A 17,125-nucleotide genomic window follows, 5' to 3' on the forward strand; every position below is an offset into this window, starting at 1 on the left:
TTTTTGTTATGAATTCATCTATTTTTTGAGGGGGGGGGGGGAAGCAGTATACAAATAATGACTGCTATGAGGGGCACAGTTAAAATTATGGGCCCAAGGTGATGTCAAAACCATAACTATGCCTGAAGCGAAGATGAGGGCATAGTTATAGTTTTCACATCACCGAGGGCCTACATAATTGTAACTGTGCCCCGAATATCAAGCTGTCATTATATGTTTTATATACCGAAAATATAGATTCTTCTTATCTGATTGGTTAAAAGGTTACCTGAATTAAACAAGGACTAAAAGCAGCACTCGTAATCAACGCTGATCGACAGCGCGGCGGTCGCATCATTGGTGCGTACATATGAGTGATCTATGTGTACGGGATTGCGACTGTCTCCAAACCTATTTACAGGGCACAGTTGATTCTATGCCCCGGGCACAGTAAATCATGACATCATTTTGATCAAAAATGGGGCACAGCTTTTTCATGACTCCACTTTTAAGCAATCAGATGAGAGGAATCCATATATGAGATATATAATGACTGATCCCACACTATGAAGCAGAACAGCGCTAGAAAATGTCCCCTATGGATGCTAGAATTCCAATAACCACTGACAACCTGCAACAAAGACTAGTCAATATGCGGGCTATGATAGCCTTGTCGTACAAATCTGTTTGGTTTATTACATTTTGACCATATAAAGATACACTGATATCAGTTTCCATCAGTTTTCAAAAAATTCATAATTTATTATTGGAATAAATGCATTGAAAAAAAAAATGTTAAAAGGTAGAAAGGAAGATAATGGGATGCTTAACAGTCTGTTCAATCAGCATGAAATTATTTTATTGATAGTGTAGGGACAAAAAACTTCTAGTCAAAATGCACAGTATGGGGTTCAATGGAAGATTCTACCACAGACCTTGGTCCATGTTAGTTTATATCCACACTGCATAATAACTAGGCTTTTCATACGGTGTGAGTAGTCATCGGAAGAATATGTTTATGTGTCTTCTAAACGTAAATGCACGTATTCACTCTCTTTGTAATTATTCAAATACATTGCCACTTATCACTTCACATGGCTTTAAAACCCACTGATGCTCTCATAAACCTTACACGTGGAAAATATTTCAGACAACAGAAAATGAGTGCTGATAGAGATTAAACGAAAAAAAAAAAACTGTTCAGGGCTGTAAAATAAAAAATCAACCCACTGATATACATACTGTTTTACTTCCAAGTACAGTACCTATACCTTTTTACAGCACTGTCTCGTAAATGCAGCCTTTACAAAAGACCTCTCTCATGTTTAGCTTCAGATGGTCCACACGTGAATATACACCATAGGCTATTCCAGGACAAATTTAGTCAGCTTCTAGTGAAACACACTCTAATTAGAACACCTATACTGGGGCTTTGATAAAAGATATCTCAACACAGGGCTAGTGCTTGCTGCTACTTGTCAAAAGGCAATCAGAGTTTGCAAGCATCAAATCTTTCACAAAATATACTGCCTCTGGCACTTTTTGACAGCAGAGGCAGAAGAATCACGTACAAGTTTTAACCTCTTTTTACCAGATTTCGGTGTACTTTTCATAACTTTTAGCGACAGAGGATGGTTGCTTAAAACTCCAATGGAATTATTAAGACTGTAATTCATGCACACTGAATGTCAGTGCACATTTTTAAATAGGTGAAAGGGGGGGGGGGGGGGGGGGGGGGGGGGGTGGAGACAACCTGGTATGCTACAATTTGGAAACCATCCTTTATTCATGTCATTTCCAAACCAGTATCGAATGGAAATCTATCAAATGATATCATCTATCAATACATTGGCTTAAATAATCGCACAGAAGTCATCTTGAATAAACTGTTCCACATTCTAAATCAAACTGAATACAAAAAAAAGAAAAAAACTTCCAATAGCTTTAATATTGATAAGAATGACCTGTCAATGCGGCTTCACAATATCACATGTCCGTTGCAGTCTACGGCTTCTTATGAAAACACATTCTCTTCCCGAAATAGCTACTGAATATTATGTGATCTGCTCTGTCTTTCTGTACAAAGTACTGTACATACGTTGTCATACATTTGATTGATTACAAAAGTTACCTGGTTCTCTTTGTACACAGTTTTGTTTACAATTTCTACACATTCAGCACGTCATCACATTTCAATGAAATGCAAAGTAATGTACCTGTATCTTAACAACAAAAGTTTTCAACAACAACAAAATAAGGTTGCAAAGAATAAAATGGCTGGAATATTAATCTGAAGAGCAGAATGAATGACAAAATACATCAATGACCATAATCAATTTTCTTTCCATGTTTGAATTCTTTTTGTTTCTCTTTCCCAACTTCAGCTGATGTATTTTCTTTGTTGTATGGACTTCAAATTTTCTACTTCCAATTTGCACCAAAAAAAAGAAGATAAAAGGTCTTTATTACAGTACTTGAAAAAGAGAGTTTTTCAAAACTTGCAGGTCAATAGAGGATTAGTGCTTCACATTAATATTCAACCAAAGTCTGCAATATTAAACTGATTATTAGACGCATGTAGGCATGACATGATTAACAATGATCAAGACATTAGCACAACAATTAAGCATAACATGCACCTGAAAACTTGTTGAGCAGTGGACCTTACGATGTCACTGTAACAAGACCTACACACGTGAGAGGCACCAAATCGACGTAACTTGTTTTTCTTATTTTTAAGTACCAGATTTCGTGATTATTTACACATTCCAAGTCTATTTACGTCGCAAATATACACGAATGTCAACATGGAGAAGGCAACAAAATCGCAACACAGTGCAATAAGTTAAACTTAATTTTGATTATATATTCACTGAGCCTACTATGACAGAGAGAGAGATTAAAAAAAGTATATAAGCCACAAAACTTCCTATGAGCAGCTGTTACATCACAGTGCTATCTGCTCTATACAACTTAATTCTCTGTACATTTGAGAATTCACAACTGAAAATGTTTCTCATTACTTTGATGGAATAGCTTATTGCAAGGGGGGTTGCACTCACAGTCACATCATACCAGTTATTATTTACATGTCTAAGCTACGGATGGAATCCGCTTGAACTTTGTACAAGATGTTAAAAGAATAGCTATTATTTCACAATGTCTACTTCATAACATTACTACAATGTAGATGCACACATATGTATACACTATTTCTTTCATAATCTTCCAAGAGATACAACCGGTATTGGCAATAATATCATTGACATCTGGAAAAAACGCTTCCTTCAACTTTCAATAAGGCAATACAGGAGATAGGTGAAGAGTATAAATTAGGAACTGTTTGGTAGGAAGTACGAAATGACAGAAGTGCACACTGTCGCACAGAACTGTCAAGACTGCAAAGTTTCATCACATTCTATACACCTAAAGAGCTTGCAGGACAAAGACTACTGTCAGTTCTCCAGATTACAGAAGCATGAAATACACCTGTAAGCTGTGATAGAAGGAGGTTGGACACCAGTCTGTGCTCAAAGGTAGCAATTTGTATCTGAAAAGAAGGGATGACCCAGAATACACATAAAAAAAAAGGGGGCTAGCAGTAGGACCTACCCTGTCATATCAACCAAGATCTTTTTCAACCTAGGACTGGTTCGGCAGGGCTGCCAACATTCACACACCAAATTCAGGGAGATTCCAAAGAGCAGTCAGGGATATACTTGCGTGTTACATGTTTCTCAAAGGGCGAATACAATTCCACAGCCACACAGACTTTCATATTCTCATGTCAGGACATGATTAGATATTCAAATTTTCAGGGAGCCCCCCGCGGCAGAATCAGGGGGGACTTTGCACCTCTGGTTTGACATTCATTTCATCCTCGTATAGATGTTCATTTCTTCCATAACACTTGATTTTCAACCAATTAGTTGCCAAAGGATTCAATGACACATCACGTTAATATGGATCTTTATCTCACTTGCCATTTGCTCTTTATCACACTACATTTTTTGTTGTTGTTGTAAGTGTTGTTCACATGGGAGTTCATAGTTTCAGCGAATTCAAAAAGTTGGCTACGACTGAGAAGTCTGACGACCTCGAGATAAACGATGCAATAGATGTGCTCTCAAATCCCCCTGCCATTCTCAAAAGAAATCAGAAAAGACAACATAGAAAAGAGAGAAATTCTAGTGATAACAATGTCTACATGGAAGCTCAGCACACTAAAAGTACAATTGGATTTTGTCTTTGAAATCAACATATAATAAAGACAAATGCCGAGATGTTCCTAGACCTACTTTCACACACACAATCAATAAAGCAGTATTTCCTGATCAGGAATCTTATCATCCTCACAAAAATATGAAACTTTCAGAAGCACTGTCAAAAGACATCCGCCATCTCCTTGGAGTAAATGTAGTGACTCATATTGGAGTTGACAACAAATTTTCAGCTGTATGGAGTCGCTATGAAAAGCTCGTCACATGTGGAACTTTCATGTGTACTTCATATCAGTGTAGCCCTCTCAAATTACCTCCGTGATTTTTTTTTTTTTAATGCTTCATTACTATAACTCCTAACAAATGATTATAACAGCAAGGTGACAGATCAAACTCAGGATTGCCAATTTGAACTGGGCTCTTTTCATTCTGAACATCTTTGCTATTCCCTGATCATTGAAGATACTTCCAAAAGATTGCAAACTTGCAAGACTCAAAAGGGTAAAAGCCAAAGGGACAAAATTGTTCTGTTTGTTTTTTCTTTGCGAAGTAGTGTAGAAAATGAGTGTAATGCCTTCATCCCAAGATTTTGATGACTGTTGCAAGTAACAGTGACAAGAAATTCTCCATAAAAGGAAGTACATTGGAAAAAATGAGATGGTATAGAGAAAATGAAGACAATCTAAATCTGTTATGATAAAGTTTATTTTGCTTTTCCCTATATCAAACACAATGGAGGATTTCACAGTGTGTTAGAGCATTTACCATCCATCTGTATTTCGATAACCTTGCCACATCCCAAAATATTTCAGAAGCAGTTATGTACTTTGCCTTCCTACTACTAAAGGTTCTCTCTCCTCGTGGCAACATACGCTGCTAGTCATGTCATGTGGGGAAAGCAATGGAAATCAATTATTGCTATGAGAGGCATCCTCATCCATTAAAAACAGACACAATTTATCACTTCAAGGCCCCTTAACCCCCTTGTCATTTACAGCAGCCCATCAACATTTAAAGTAAAGTGCAGTTTTGGGAGTGAGCTAAGAGTTCATTAGAGAGGTAGACCAAAGTGGCAAAACCTTGTTTCTGAAATGTCAAAGCAAAGTGTGAATTGAAGTTCCCAAATAATGAAAAAATAAATGCCAGTGTTCCCTCAAGATATCACAAACGCAGCTTGGGAGCCTCGGCAGATACAAGAATCCATCTTCACAGAGGCAAAGATCTGGATTTACAGGGGGACTGGCTTAGCAAAGAAGAGTCTTTTCTTTAATTCACAACTACCAAAATATCCTATCATCAGGTAGATATATGCACTCCCTCTTTAAATCAATCCAAATCGGTTTATTCATTCTAACATGTTAGGGCTAATTGTCATAGTGTTACAACTACAATGTATCACCAGAGGCAAATGGTTGCAAAGTCTGTCACATGTATTCACCTTATACCCTCTGATTCCTGATGCTTTCAAACTGCAATTAAAAACTGTAATAGGTCTACTTTTTTCAAATTCACGAAATTCATCCGTCGAGATGTTTCCATTGGAACTGATTGACAAATTGACCTACATCAATGTAAATAAGTATTAAATTGATCAGTGTTTCAGTAGTAGCCATGATAAACAAGAGACCCGGGGGTCTCGCGCTCACCTGAGTATCGCAAGTTCACCTTCCATGCATTCTTGCAGACTCTTACCTGAGAACATTAGAAACTTGGGGCAGGGGCAGCTTTGAGAGCTGGGGGTATAGTGTCCATTTGCATATTCCATCAAACTGGTAAAAATAACTGCCTAGTACATCATACTTTATAGGGAGTTGGACTATGCAGTTTGCAAAAAAGAAGACTTAAAACTCTATCATTTCCAATTCTAGAGTAGAATATTGCTATTCCTTAATTTAGGAGGTGTGGGCCCCCAGGGTCCCCCAAGGAAAGCGTGGGGGCCCATTCACACACTTTGAGATCCTATCCCCCTAGGAATGTTACTTGCCCAGTTTGGTGAAAATCCATTAAGTCGTTTTCAGCAAGAAGATGAAAATGTTACAATTTAGGTCCGCATTTGGATCCCCCCCCCCCCCAAACTGTAAGGGGGGCGGGGGCAGCCCTGGATCTGCAATGAACAAACTTGAAACTGAAGTCATCAATGTACAAACTCATGGTATTAACTAAATTGCTTTATCACTTCTGGTTCTAGAGAAGATGATTTGTAAATATTCCTTAATGTGGGGGGGGGGGGGGGGGGGGAGGGGGGATTTACGCACGACGCACGCCGGATGAGGAGCGATCGCAATAGCTCACTTGAGCCTTCGACTCAGGTGAAGGCTCAGGTGAGCTAAAAATCATCGGTGTATATACTCGAGCATGATTCAAACCGACGACCTCCTGATCTCCGGACAGGCGTCATCTCCACTAGACCACCGAGCTTCCGCCCGACAGCAAGTGTTGGTTCTAATCCTTATAGCATGCAGTGGGCACTTGCGTAATTATTCAAATTCATGAAATTCTTCCGTCGAGATGTTTTCATTGCAACTGATCGACAAATTGCCCTACATCAACGTACCTGTAAATAAGCACTGAACTGATCAGTGTTTTACTAGTAGCCATGATAAAAAAATCATGGGAGTACATACTCGAGCAGGATTCGAACCTACATCCTCCTGTTCTCCGGACAGGCATCATCTCCACTAGACCACCGAGCTTCTGCCCAAGCTTCCTACTTTTTTCTTTCTATAACCACACAACAGATGCAGGTCATTGTTTGAAATGCATGGCAAGGTCCTCATCATGCGAGATTTGATTATTTGGTTTGCACAATGCACAAGATGTTATCCATGGCTGTTTGTGCCACTTGCAACAGGTAATCTCGCCACATTCTCTCCCAGGATCTTACTCTGCTTCCAACTATCTGGTACACTGTTCATCTAACCATGCATCCATAAAGCTGTGGTTGCTTGCAGGCAGCTGCTGGTCCCGCAGGAGTGCCAACTCGCTGCTTTATCGTTCACTATTTTTGTTCAACTTACTTGATTGAATTCTAATCTTGTAAAAACTGGTAGATGTGCATTAATTCATTACAATGAAAAGAGCAAACCAATTTCACTCAGTGTATAAAAGTTATTTGATGCTTTTGGAGTTAACGTGTGATTTGTGTAAAAGCTCCTAAGCCTAAGTCGACCTTGACTCATATTTGATTTCATTCCATGACCTTGAATGTCTTCTCTCAGAATTCCTCTTTCCTTTCAAGTTGTTAAAGTTACAAAATGTTATTGAGCAACCTAACGTTTTTTGTCAAGTTATCGCTACAACAATGTGAAACAACCTGAAAACACAATGCCTCAAGTACCAGTACATTGCAGAAGCTATGACATACAATGTCAGAGACGGATACTTCCAACAACAAAAAAAAAGGAGGAAGGAGAACGGAGGTAGCCACTATCATGAGTAAAGCCAAGGGTTCTTGAGACATTCCTCCGCCGTGGCCCGCTTCTCGGGGTCGAACTCCAGCATCGGCAACAGAAATTCGACGAATTCCTCGGCGCTCTCCATGGGCCACTCGTACTTCTCGGTCAGGACGTGGTAGAGGCTCCACGGCTTCAGCTTCTGGATGTTGCGTAACTCACCTGGGGGATAGAGATGGATGGAGGATAAAAACAAGATGAGAGGAGACAGTAGAAAATAGAGAGAGAGAGAAAAGAGAAAAGGACTTGCATCACAGGTTGCGAATATAAAAAAAACAAAACAAAAAACCCCAGCCCTTACAAAGGAGGAAACTAGGAACACCTTTTTACATGGCACACCATTCAGATTTAACAGAATTACTCTTCCCAACACAATTAAAATGGCAAACATTTTTGAGTGGTAAATTTCAGGGGGGAAAATGACCTACCACTAACTAGCAAGTTTGCACATTATTTCTTTGTTTTCAGCAAGTTACATTGTATATGCTTTGTTTTAGGGATAACTGTCCCCGATAATGAAAGGTACTGTTTACCATTGGGAGCAGTCTGTAATTCAAAAAATGTTCGAGATATCACATTTGATGCATATGTGTAAGTCAGTTGTATCACGAAACATCCTACCATGTAAACATTTTGCAATAAAGCCTAAAATATCTAAAATATAAGGAGATATCACTACTTTTCTCAATAAACCATAACTGTAGATGGCTTAGTCTAGAAACATTTTTATTATGACTATTGTTCAAATTTTGTGCATTTAACAATATTTAACATTAATTATGCCGATTCAAATCTTTAAATTGGTTGTTTCTATCCGTAAGTCACATTTTAGAACTATTTTGAAGCACTGAAGCTGGGTTTTTGTGTCATCTGCACATGGTAAATTATACCTTTAAGCAATGAATGTTGAGAAGCAATTTTACTCACCTTTCTTGTTGAAGTAGTCCCTGGAGTACTTTCCACTGAGGGCAATGTGCCTTGGTATATGGCCGATGAGTTCCATGATGTGTGCTATGTGATCTGTTGGTCAAAAACAGCAGATGAAATGAAAGTCTTGAGCTGTCACTTGCGAGCAATGATAGCCCTTTTCTATTTCCCACATTGCCAAAGAACAGCACGATGTTTTGGAATTGTTTAAAGTGACCTGCACATGTAAACACTTTTTTTGAACACAGCTATCTCAATGGACCATTTCTTCCATTCTGAAAACTTTGAAAGGTAATAAAAAGCATCAGATGTGACTCTCTAATTCACAGAGATTGTGACTCATCAACAATGTGACTTCCCCTCTTATACTGCGTGAAGTGGTGGTTGGATTCTTGCTATTCAAGTAGAAGAAGGGTGCCCAATTCCTACATGTTTCTATCTTAAATGCATCACTCTTACAAACCTCTTTGTCAAAAGTAGAGCAGGTGACGCAACAAAATTGGTTACTAACATGTGACTGCTCCCCTATTTTTTTTTTTTTTTTTTTTTTTTTGGGGGGGGGGGGTAGATTGGTTGATATGGATAGAAAGTAGAAACCATTATACACTGATTTCTTTCAACATTGTCAGTTGAGCAGAACTGTGTACAGAGTCTCTAATGTCTTTAAACAATTGTGTCCAGAATGGATCACAGCATTTTGCTAACTGTGTAAACAGGGAAAGTGGGGAATCGTCAATGACACAGCTCATTGCTGCCTAACCCCTGAATACAACGAACAGTTCCGCCTGATGGGTCTCTCTATTATTGTGTAAAAGACTGGGAAATCAAGGACTTGCTCATCCACTTGCAAACTGTCCATAGACTGACCACATTTAGCCAGCTACAACACCCTTTATTCATCCTACTCTCTCTCTCTGTCTCCCTCCCTCCCTATCTCTCTCCCTCCCTCCTTCTTCTACTCTCCATAGCACATATTTGCTCTTGACCTGGTCTTTGCACATCATTTTCATTCCCACCCATGGGCAGTTTATGGTGTCAAGAATACTTAAGGACAAATCACTTTTTTTTCATTACGATAAAGGAAAAACATTTCAATTGACCTAAAATTACACAGAAACCCCATAACAAGGTCGCCAAAACCACCAATTTTACCTTGTAACCGGTACCTCATTGTAAACTTCATAAAAAGAGACCAGCTAAACACTGTATTGGAAAAGAGGGGCGGCAGAATTCACCTCATTAAAAGTGGTACCTCGTAAGTGAGCTCATTATAACAGGGTTTACCTGTTCTTGCAAATCATGATATTTATCAAATTCAGTCTGTTATGCTCAGGTTGCTCTAGTAAAGGGCTTCCCATACAATGATTGAAGTATGTCAACCAAAGACAGGCCCTCAGAACGCCTTTCATGAAGTCATAATTCATTTGGAACGGCAGTCTATATCTTTCATTATTTGCTTAATTTAGCAATTCAGAAGGGCACAATGAACACCTCAATTTTGAGCAAAAACTCACAAGAGCTGAATAAATTGCTGTGGAATTTTCAGCAAAGTGCATCAACTCGAGTGTTAGTAGACTGAGTGTATATCACAATTTCAGTCCAGAGGTTGTCTCCGCACTGTCTGACCAAAACATACTTTGAACTGGAAAACATAATAAAACAGAACAAATAAGTAAAGTAAGAAGCAGCCCCTTGAAAGACACCTGTGATGGAAAAGCTGAATTGTTACATCACATATCATTAGCTGTCAGACGGCATACAATCACGTGTATTGCTTGTGTACTCCTTCTTCTTTCTTGCGCATGCACGCTAATGACCCAAATTTCCAGAATTTAAAGATGAAAAGTTTGGCTGCCAGTGAGGGCGGATGGGCAAAGATCGCGAAGACTTCAGGATCTTAATTAAACTTTGTGATCTTTTGCCAGTGTGACCGCGGCTCATATCTCTGAGGCGTAAGTCAATGCTACAGTCACTCTCAAAAGCCACACTATGACTCACCTTCATCTCTTGAGTAGTTCTCGCCAGAGTGAGGTTCAAACAAGTAGTCACCACACGCCAATTCAAAGGCCTGGGGATTTGAAGAGAGGTAGATTGTCAATATTAATCACATTAAAACTACTGTACACAAGGAATATTTGCAGTGTTTTTTATTTCATGACTTTCAGAAGGTTACTTGACATTCATAAATCTAACAACTCGTGAAACTACTGCCATCCGTAAACACACTGTAAATTGTATCCAAGATGGAAAATTTGTGAATATTTTCTTGAAATGGGATATTCTTATATCTCATACCATCAGTGTGGCTCTTAATTGCAAATTCAACTGCTCCTGAAATGATTTTCCAGGTCTCAATTTGCTTAAAATTATACTCAAGAAATACATGGTGTAAAAAGGAGACACATCAAGCCATCGATTATAAACATGTTTTGGTTGTTGCTTAACCATATCTTGCAAGAATTTATGTAGTGGGCTATGAATTAAGTGTATTATCAGCAGCAAGCCCTACCAGGCCAGACTAATATACGTGACCGTGCATCACAAAACAAACAAAAAGTCGCACCCCTTGATTTTATGTGAGGACTCCAGAAAGGTGACACAGGTCAACCCAGTTAGTTTTAAGTTTTCCATATTTTCTGAAAGAGCTATTCTTCTTCTACATTATCCCTAAGTTTGGGATCATAAATTGAATAGGAAAGTGGGTTTTCAGCAGTTTTTCTACAACCCCTTTTTTTGGTAAAGTAGTTTGATCAGGTCTTTCTTAGACGCCCCTTTTAATTTATTGAAGATCCTTTGCACACTCTTCACTTTCAACTTAAATAACTTTTGAAGTGATAATGCTACTGCTTTGAAAGTTGGCATTTATTATGAACAGAATGTGTTAATCAGGCATGCTCAATTTCAGCTTAATCTGATAATCCCTTCATTGTTGTTGCTACAATGGTTGACATCAAGGTTTTTGTCTCATTCATGGCACGGGTAGTAAGGCTTAGTAAAGATTAGGCACTTGAATAGATGTTGTACTTTGCAGCCTCTTTTCTCAGTTCAAACTTTTCCAGAGTGTGCGCTTTCTTTCCAATATTTGTATAGGTTAGCAAAATTCATTTGAATTGAGTTATACATCATTTTAAAGCTTAGAGTCTGCTCTTTCAGAATATGCCCTTAACTAAAAATCCATGTCTGGTGACTTTTTGTGTGTTTGGTGGTGCAGGGTCACATATAAGCACTGTGGGATACAACAGTCTGGGCAACAGGCTGGGCAGACCCAGAGGTGCAATGCATAGCCACTGTACAGAGATAGCCAGCTCTGTCAAATTGAAACTAAGAGCGTGTTCCACTGAGGGTGCCATGAAATACTTCTTTTGAGGTAAAGAAGTGAAATTTGCTTCATGGGAGTGAAATCTGCTACAAAGAGGTTAAATCTAATCTACTCTACTCTATTATACTCTACTCTATTTTATTCTACTCTACCCACCATGCATGCAGTACTCCAGATGTCTGCGGGTGTGCCGTACCCCGCCCCTATTAACACCTCCAGGGCCCGGTACTGTCTTGTCTGGATGTCCTCCGTAAAATGGTGGTACTGGAGAGGAAAAAGACAGCAAGTGCAGAGAGGATCATTACGCCTAATGCAAGAAGGCATAAACATCACAATAAGCCCACAGGCGTAAATCTCACGCAGCCATCCTCTTGCCTACCAGTGGGGTAATCACATCAGGTCAAAGTTCATTCTGTTTCCTGAGGCAATATGGCTGGAAGAGCACATCACAACCCCCAAGACAGAATACCAGCTTCCTTGCTACCAAATACTACCACATTACAGAGCAGCTGTGAGAAAACAGGCACAGTCATCTAAGTTTCTTCCTGAAGAACAAAGCATTTCGTTCCAGGGAGGGATACAAGTTCACAATCTTTTACTGTAAAATAGACATTTTTGTGGGGTGGTAATTTTTACGCATTTCACATGACACGAAACTAGCACAAGAATACAAAAATATGTGAATTTTCTTGCTTATTATATGTAATGCTACTTCATATTTTGGTTTTGTGGGATTGAAAACAGGCAAAATTCATCCTAGTGAGCTCTGTGGAAAAAAGTACTTGCGTGAAAAATTTCCACTCTTAAAGTAATCAGAGCTCCAAATTTATGTAACTGGGCCTAGATTTTTCCCATGTTTGCAAGAGACTAACAGATTGATTGCTAGTAGAATGTTTGCTTTGGAAAGAAAGAACTTACCGTCCAGCAGGCATTGCCGAGGTCAGCCAGTTTGACTCGGATCTCATCACTCTTTGGTAGTGACGGGATGTTGTGGTCTGTCTCTGAATCTACAAAAAGACAAATTGAGAGTTTCGAAGGGTTTTGATGACAAGAACAACGGTGTGGTATGCATGATATGCATTAATGCAAACTAAAACACAATAAATGCTATTGCCTCTTAATACATATTCCTCACGTCTTGCTCCTCTGCGATTCTTTCTGATTTTTTTTTCTCCCCTTCTTTGGCCCCTCCCCTTTTTTTCCCCCTCTCTTTTAAATTGCTTACACAACATATGGGTCTATTAACAAAACTATATATGCACCAAATGAAATACAACCAAACATAACTGTTTTCAAACTGATTTGATTCTCCTTTCACACATGGTACCTTCACCAAAGAATACGAGATGTATTGGCTATCAAAGTACTGCTAATTGTACAGACTTTTCTGTTTTTAAGTATCGGCATGCTATGTAACAGATGAACATGACATGAGGTAAAATAGAATGCTTGGCATCACATTCACTCATTATACCTACCATAGATCAAAACATAACACACAGTCGAATGGCTAATACCTCATTACCAACAGTTTTTAAAACCTTTCAAAACTCTACTTATATATGATCATGCTTTAACCCGACATACATTGTCACATGTTAAAAGACAGTCATCATAGCTTTTGACATCTCATAGCTGGTAATGATCACAGATTACAGAAGTACAATTTGTATAAATATGAATCAAAACCACGCTGGAAAGAAGGCATACCAAACCAAAGGGAAAAACTTTTTGTAGGCCTTCCCTCCCACTTTCAGTCATGTAAATACAAGAATCCCGTTATCATCTCATAACATACGCTGTATAATTCATAACAATCTCCAGCTCAGCTTTGAAGGAGACATGATGAAAGAGAAAAGAATAATGCCTAATGTTCATTGTAGACATGTGATGGTGACAATTGATATTAGGCAGTCTGAAAACATCAGATCATCATGCCCTTTATCCAACTGACATGACTTCAGAAATTTTGATTAAACTCTCTTCTACACACTAAGAATCTAACTTGGTATGCAAAATCCCCCTTTTTTTTTAGTCTGAAGCCACGCACTTCTTGCATAATGATGACTCGTTTCTAATCAAATTCTTGTTTCATTCACATCTTTTTCTTCATCACTTTTAAAGTCAGAGAATGCAATATTTTGTTTTGCTGAAAAACATTGTGATATTGCCAAGGAATTGATAAAAGCCACAATATATAAAATCCCACAATGAATTTAAGATCAAAATAAAAACAATATAGAGTGTTGCCTTTACAAATACCAGCTGACCTTTATTGCTACCAGGACTTGCAGTTGCTCCAGCACTCTCCCCCGTTTCTGGCCCCGAGGTTGCCCCATCAGCTTGCTCGCCCCTCGCCTCGCAATTTTGCCGCACCTCCTCCTCGTCAGCGAGGTCTCCCGTCCTTTCCGTCTTCTGGGTGCTGCTGGAAGAACTGTTTGTCCTCTCGCTCTGCGAGCTAACTCCCGGGCCCTTCGACGCTGCCGCCTCCTCCGTTGGTGCAACCCCGCCCCCGCTCACCTCCCCGTTCGAGTGCGGCTCCGTCTCATTGCAATTCAGTCTGTCCTCCCTTTCATTCTTTGAGGTTTGTGCGCACTCCTTCTCTCCCCTCTCCGTCTCGGGCGACGGTCTTCTCTCCGCCTTATCGACCACGTCGCCATTTTCCCGGCCCACGGTCCTGCCATTTCCATTGTGCACGGTGTCACTGATTCTGTTTTCACTTGAGTTCTCTGATATAGTGTTCTCATTAGGGTCACTATCCCTGTCTTCTCTTCTCTCCAAGTTTGCAGCTGAAGAATAAATACAAACACAACATGCACAAAAAAAGGAAGAAGAAAAGAAATATGATCTATATTTGCAGAGAATCTATGCTTACACTAAATAAAAGAATGAATCGGCTAAAAAAAAAAAACCCAGCACTGTGGCATATTTCATGTATTGTATGTAAAATAGTGAACAGATAACAGATCACATGCAAAGTAACAACTGTATACGCTGTTATTGAGATCACAAACATTTTCGCAAGAAGCTGTTTTCACGAATTGATGCTGAGGCTATCATATGTGCACTAATGCCATGGCATGCGGCGATATATTCGCACGTCAATAAATTCACAACCCAACAGTGATTTTGGAAATTCACAAAAATTAAACCCTCATGAAAATAACAGCTTTTACAGTACCTAAAAATTGAAGATATCAAAATGGGGCCTCTGCATGCACTATAAATGCACATAAGCAACTCTTGCAAAATTAATATGAATTGCTGGTGTATTACATGCAGAATAAGATGAGAATGCAGGACTGGAAAAAAAAGAGCACCCTACCTCTTTTCATTCATTTCTTGCTTTTATTTGGATTTCAAGACACAGGAAAAAAAAAGAAGACATATGAAATGGTCATCCGGTCTATTCAAAGCAATCCTGCTGTTAAAATCATCCCTCAAACACACTCACCATTTCTGATAGATTCTTTGGTAGGTGTGTCTGTAGCATCCGATGGAGTATTGAGCCCGTTCTCGCCCACGATGGCATCCAACATCCCCTGCTCCTTCTCCTTCTCCTTCTCCTTCTTCTCCCTTGACCCATTCCTCCTTCCTCCTTCCTCTTCGCCGTACCCGTTGCAGAGCTCTTGGTCACGCCCCTTTCCTGGACCATCCCCCTTCTCGTTGACTTGTGTTGGGCTGCCGGACGGTATTCTCTCCGGGGCGTCCTCGAAGACGTCGCCATACTCAGTCTCATCCTCGTTGCCATGACGATGGTGGCCCTGGCTCCCGTTAGATGATGTCTTTCCCTCTGATGGGGCTTCAGGTATATCTGGAATGGGCCATCACAAGAATATCAATAACAGCATCTACGATATCTGTCACATTTGTGTGAATATACTCATCTCATCTTTAACTACAGTCGATCATGGGAATTCAGTGAGCACCCCTTTTAAGCCTCACTAGTCTGGGAGCAAAATCCAGATCTCTACCTGTATACTTAATAAGATACACAGAAAGGCTCCTGGGTAAATGAAAGGAGATCTGTGACTCATACGTGTTGCAAGAACGTGCATGAAGTATTAAAAGCAGATTTCGAAGGATTCATGGCAACGTAAGGGGCTTCCTTAGAATGCTGTTTTCATCACCACAGGAAGGTTTTGAGGCATTTATTAGAAAAATGTTTGTTATTAATGCAGAACAGGTGACAGGAACTGCGACATCAAACCTTCATTTGAATGTACCCAATCCCCTCTATTAACAGTGCCAAATGCAAGCAAGTTAATTCATGTACATCACTATTTCTGTGTTTGTTTGATTTTTTTTCCTCATTCTTTTCTACAATGCTATGGCAAATGTTATTTTTTCATCACACTATATGTTTTGCATAGAAAGGGTCTTTGGGGGTTTGTGCAACCTTCAATCACACACGCACAAACAAAAAGACCTGGTAATGGAGTTCAATGTGTTGACATGTCAGATTAGGATCGAGCAGCTGTTCTGATGTAACCTAATGCCAACGCCTGGAGCCATACATGGGACTATTGGGGTCAAGGTTACTTGCCAACAGAAGTTCTATGTTTTATTTCATGTTTTTTCCCCTCCTTTCCTTGGGTTGAGGAGAAGTGTGTTCCATTCTTAGTGACTGAGTATGGAGGCAAGCTACAATCATCATGTCCCCTTTTCTGTAATACTTCGCTTTTCATAAAACTACTTTTGGGAGTGCTTTGCCATACATGCACACCTACAACAAATGGTCATATTTGCCAATAAAACTATTCATTGTGATTTCTGCTTTCTTATCTGACGGAAAGAATTTAAATTTGAAAAAAAAAAACAATCTCAGAAAGAGCAATTACCTTTTTTCAATGCACCAAACATCAATTCAAGCACAGCTCATTTTATGAAAACTTGCAAATTTGATTTGAACAAAAACAGAACAGTGTGATGTTGTTAATGCTTGTTTGTTTGTTTTTTGTCAAAAGCTTCCTCATCATAATTTCACTTTTTCTATCTTTCAATGTCATCACGGAAACAAACGTGCACATCAACAAAGGAACAAATTCCAGTCTGTCCATTGTGTGATTTAGGGGTAATTTACATGACTACCAATACTTTATGTAAAACACTCCAGAGACACTGTGTTGCTATTTTTCCTCTCTCCTTTGCCACAACTTCTCAGAGTTTCAAGGCCAAAACAGCTTATCTGATGGTGTGTTTTATCTGATGATTTCAAACAAAAAGTT

At 39.3% G+C, this 17,125-nt stretch overlaps 1 protein-coding gene across 1 annotated transcript in view; it reads right to left on the reverse strand.

Annotated features, from left to right (window-relative positions):
• Positions 1-7,366: 7,366 nt before the first annotated feature.
• Positions 7,367-17,125, reverse strand: part of LOC139715619 (SRSF protein kinase 3-like) — a 54,492-nt gene continuing 44,733 nt past the window's right edge. Inside the window, exons 10-16 of the mRNA XM_071627176.1 lie at positions 15,352-15,711; positions 14,168-14,686; positions 12,816-12,904; positions 12,054-12,161; positions 10,577-10,646; positions 8,579-8,671; positions 7,367-7,813 (exon numbers count right to left, since the gene is read on the reverse strand). Coding sequence (XP_071483277.1) covers positions 7,629-7,813; positions 8,579-8,671; positions 10,577-10,646; positions 12,054-12,161; positions 12,816-12,904; positions 14,168-14,686; positions 15,352-15,711 — 1,424 coding nt within the window. The 3' untranslated portion in view covers positions 7,367-7,628. The remainder of the gene's footprint in view (positions 7,814-8,578; positions 8,672-10,576; positions 10,647-12,053; positions 12,162-12,815; positions 12,905-14,167; positions 14,687-15,351; positions 15,712-17,125) is intronic.

The sequence above is a fragment of the Diadema antillarum genome, unplaced genomic scaffold (genome assembly GCF_040938485.1).
Source record: "Diadema antillarum isolate AM-2024a unplaced genomic scaffold, OU_Dant_1.0 scf00000052, whole genome shotgun sequence".
NCBI classification, from domain to species: Eukaryota; Metazoa; Echinodermata; class Echinoidea; order Diadematoida; family Diadematidae; genus Diadema; species Diadema antillarum.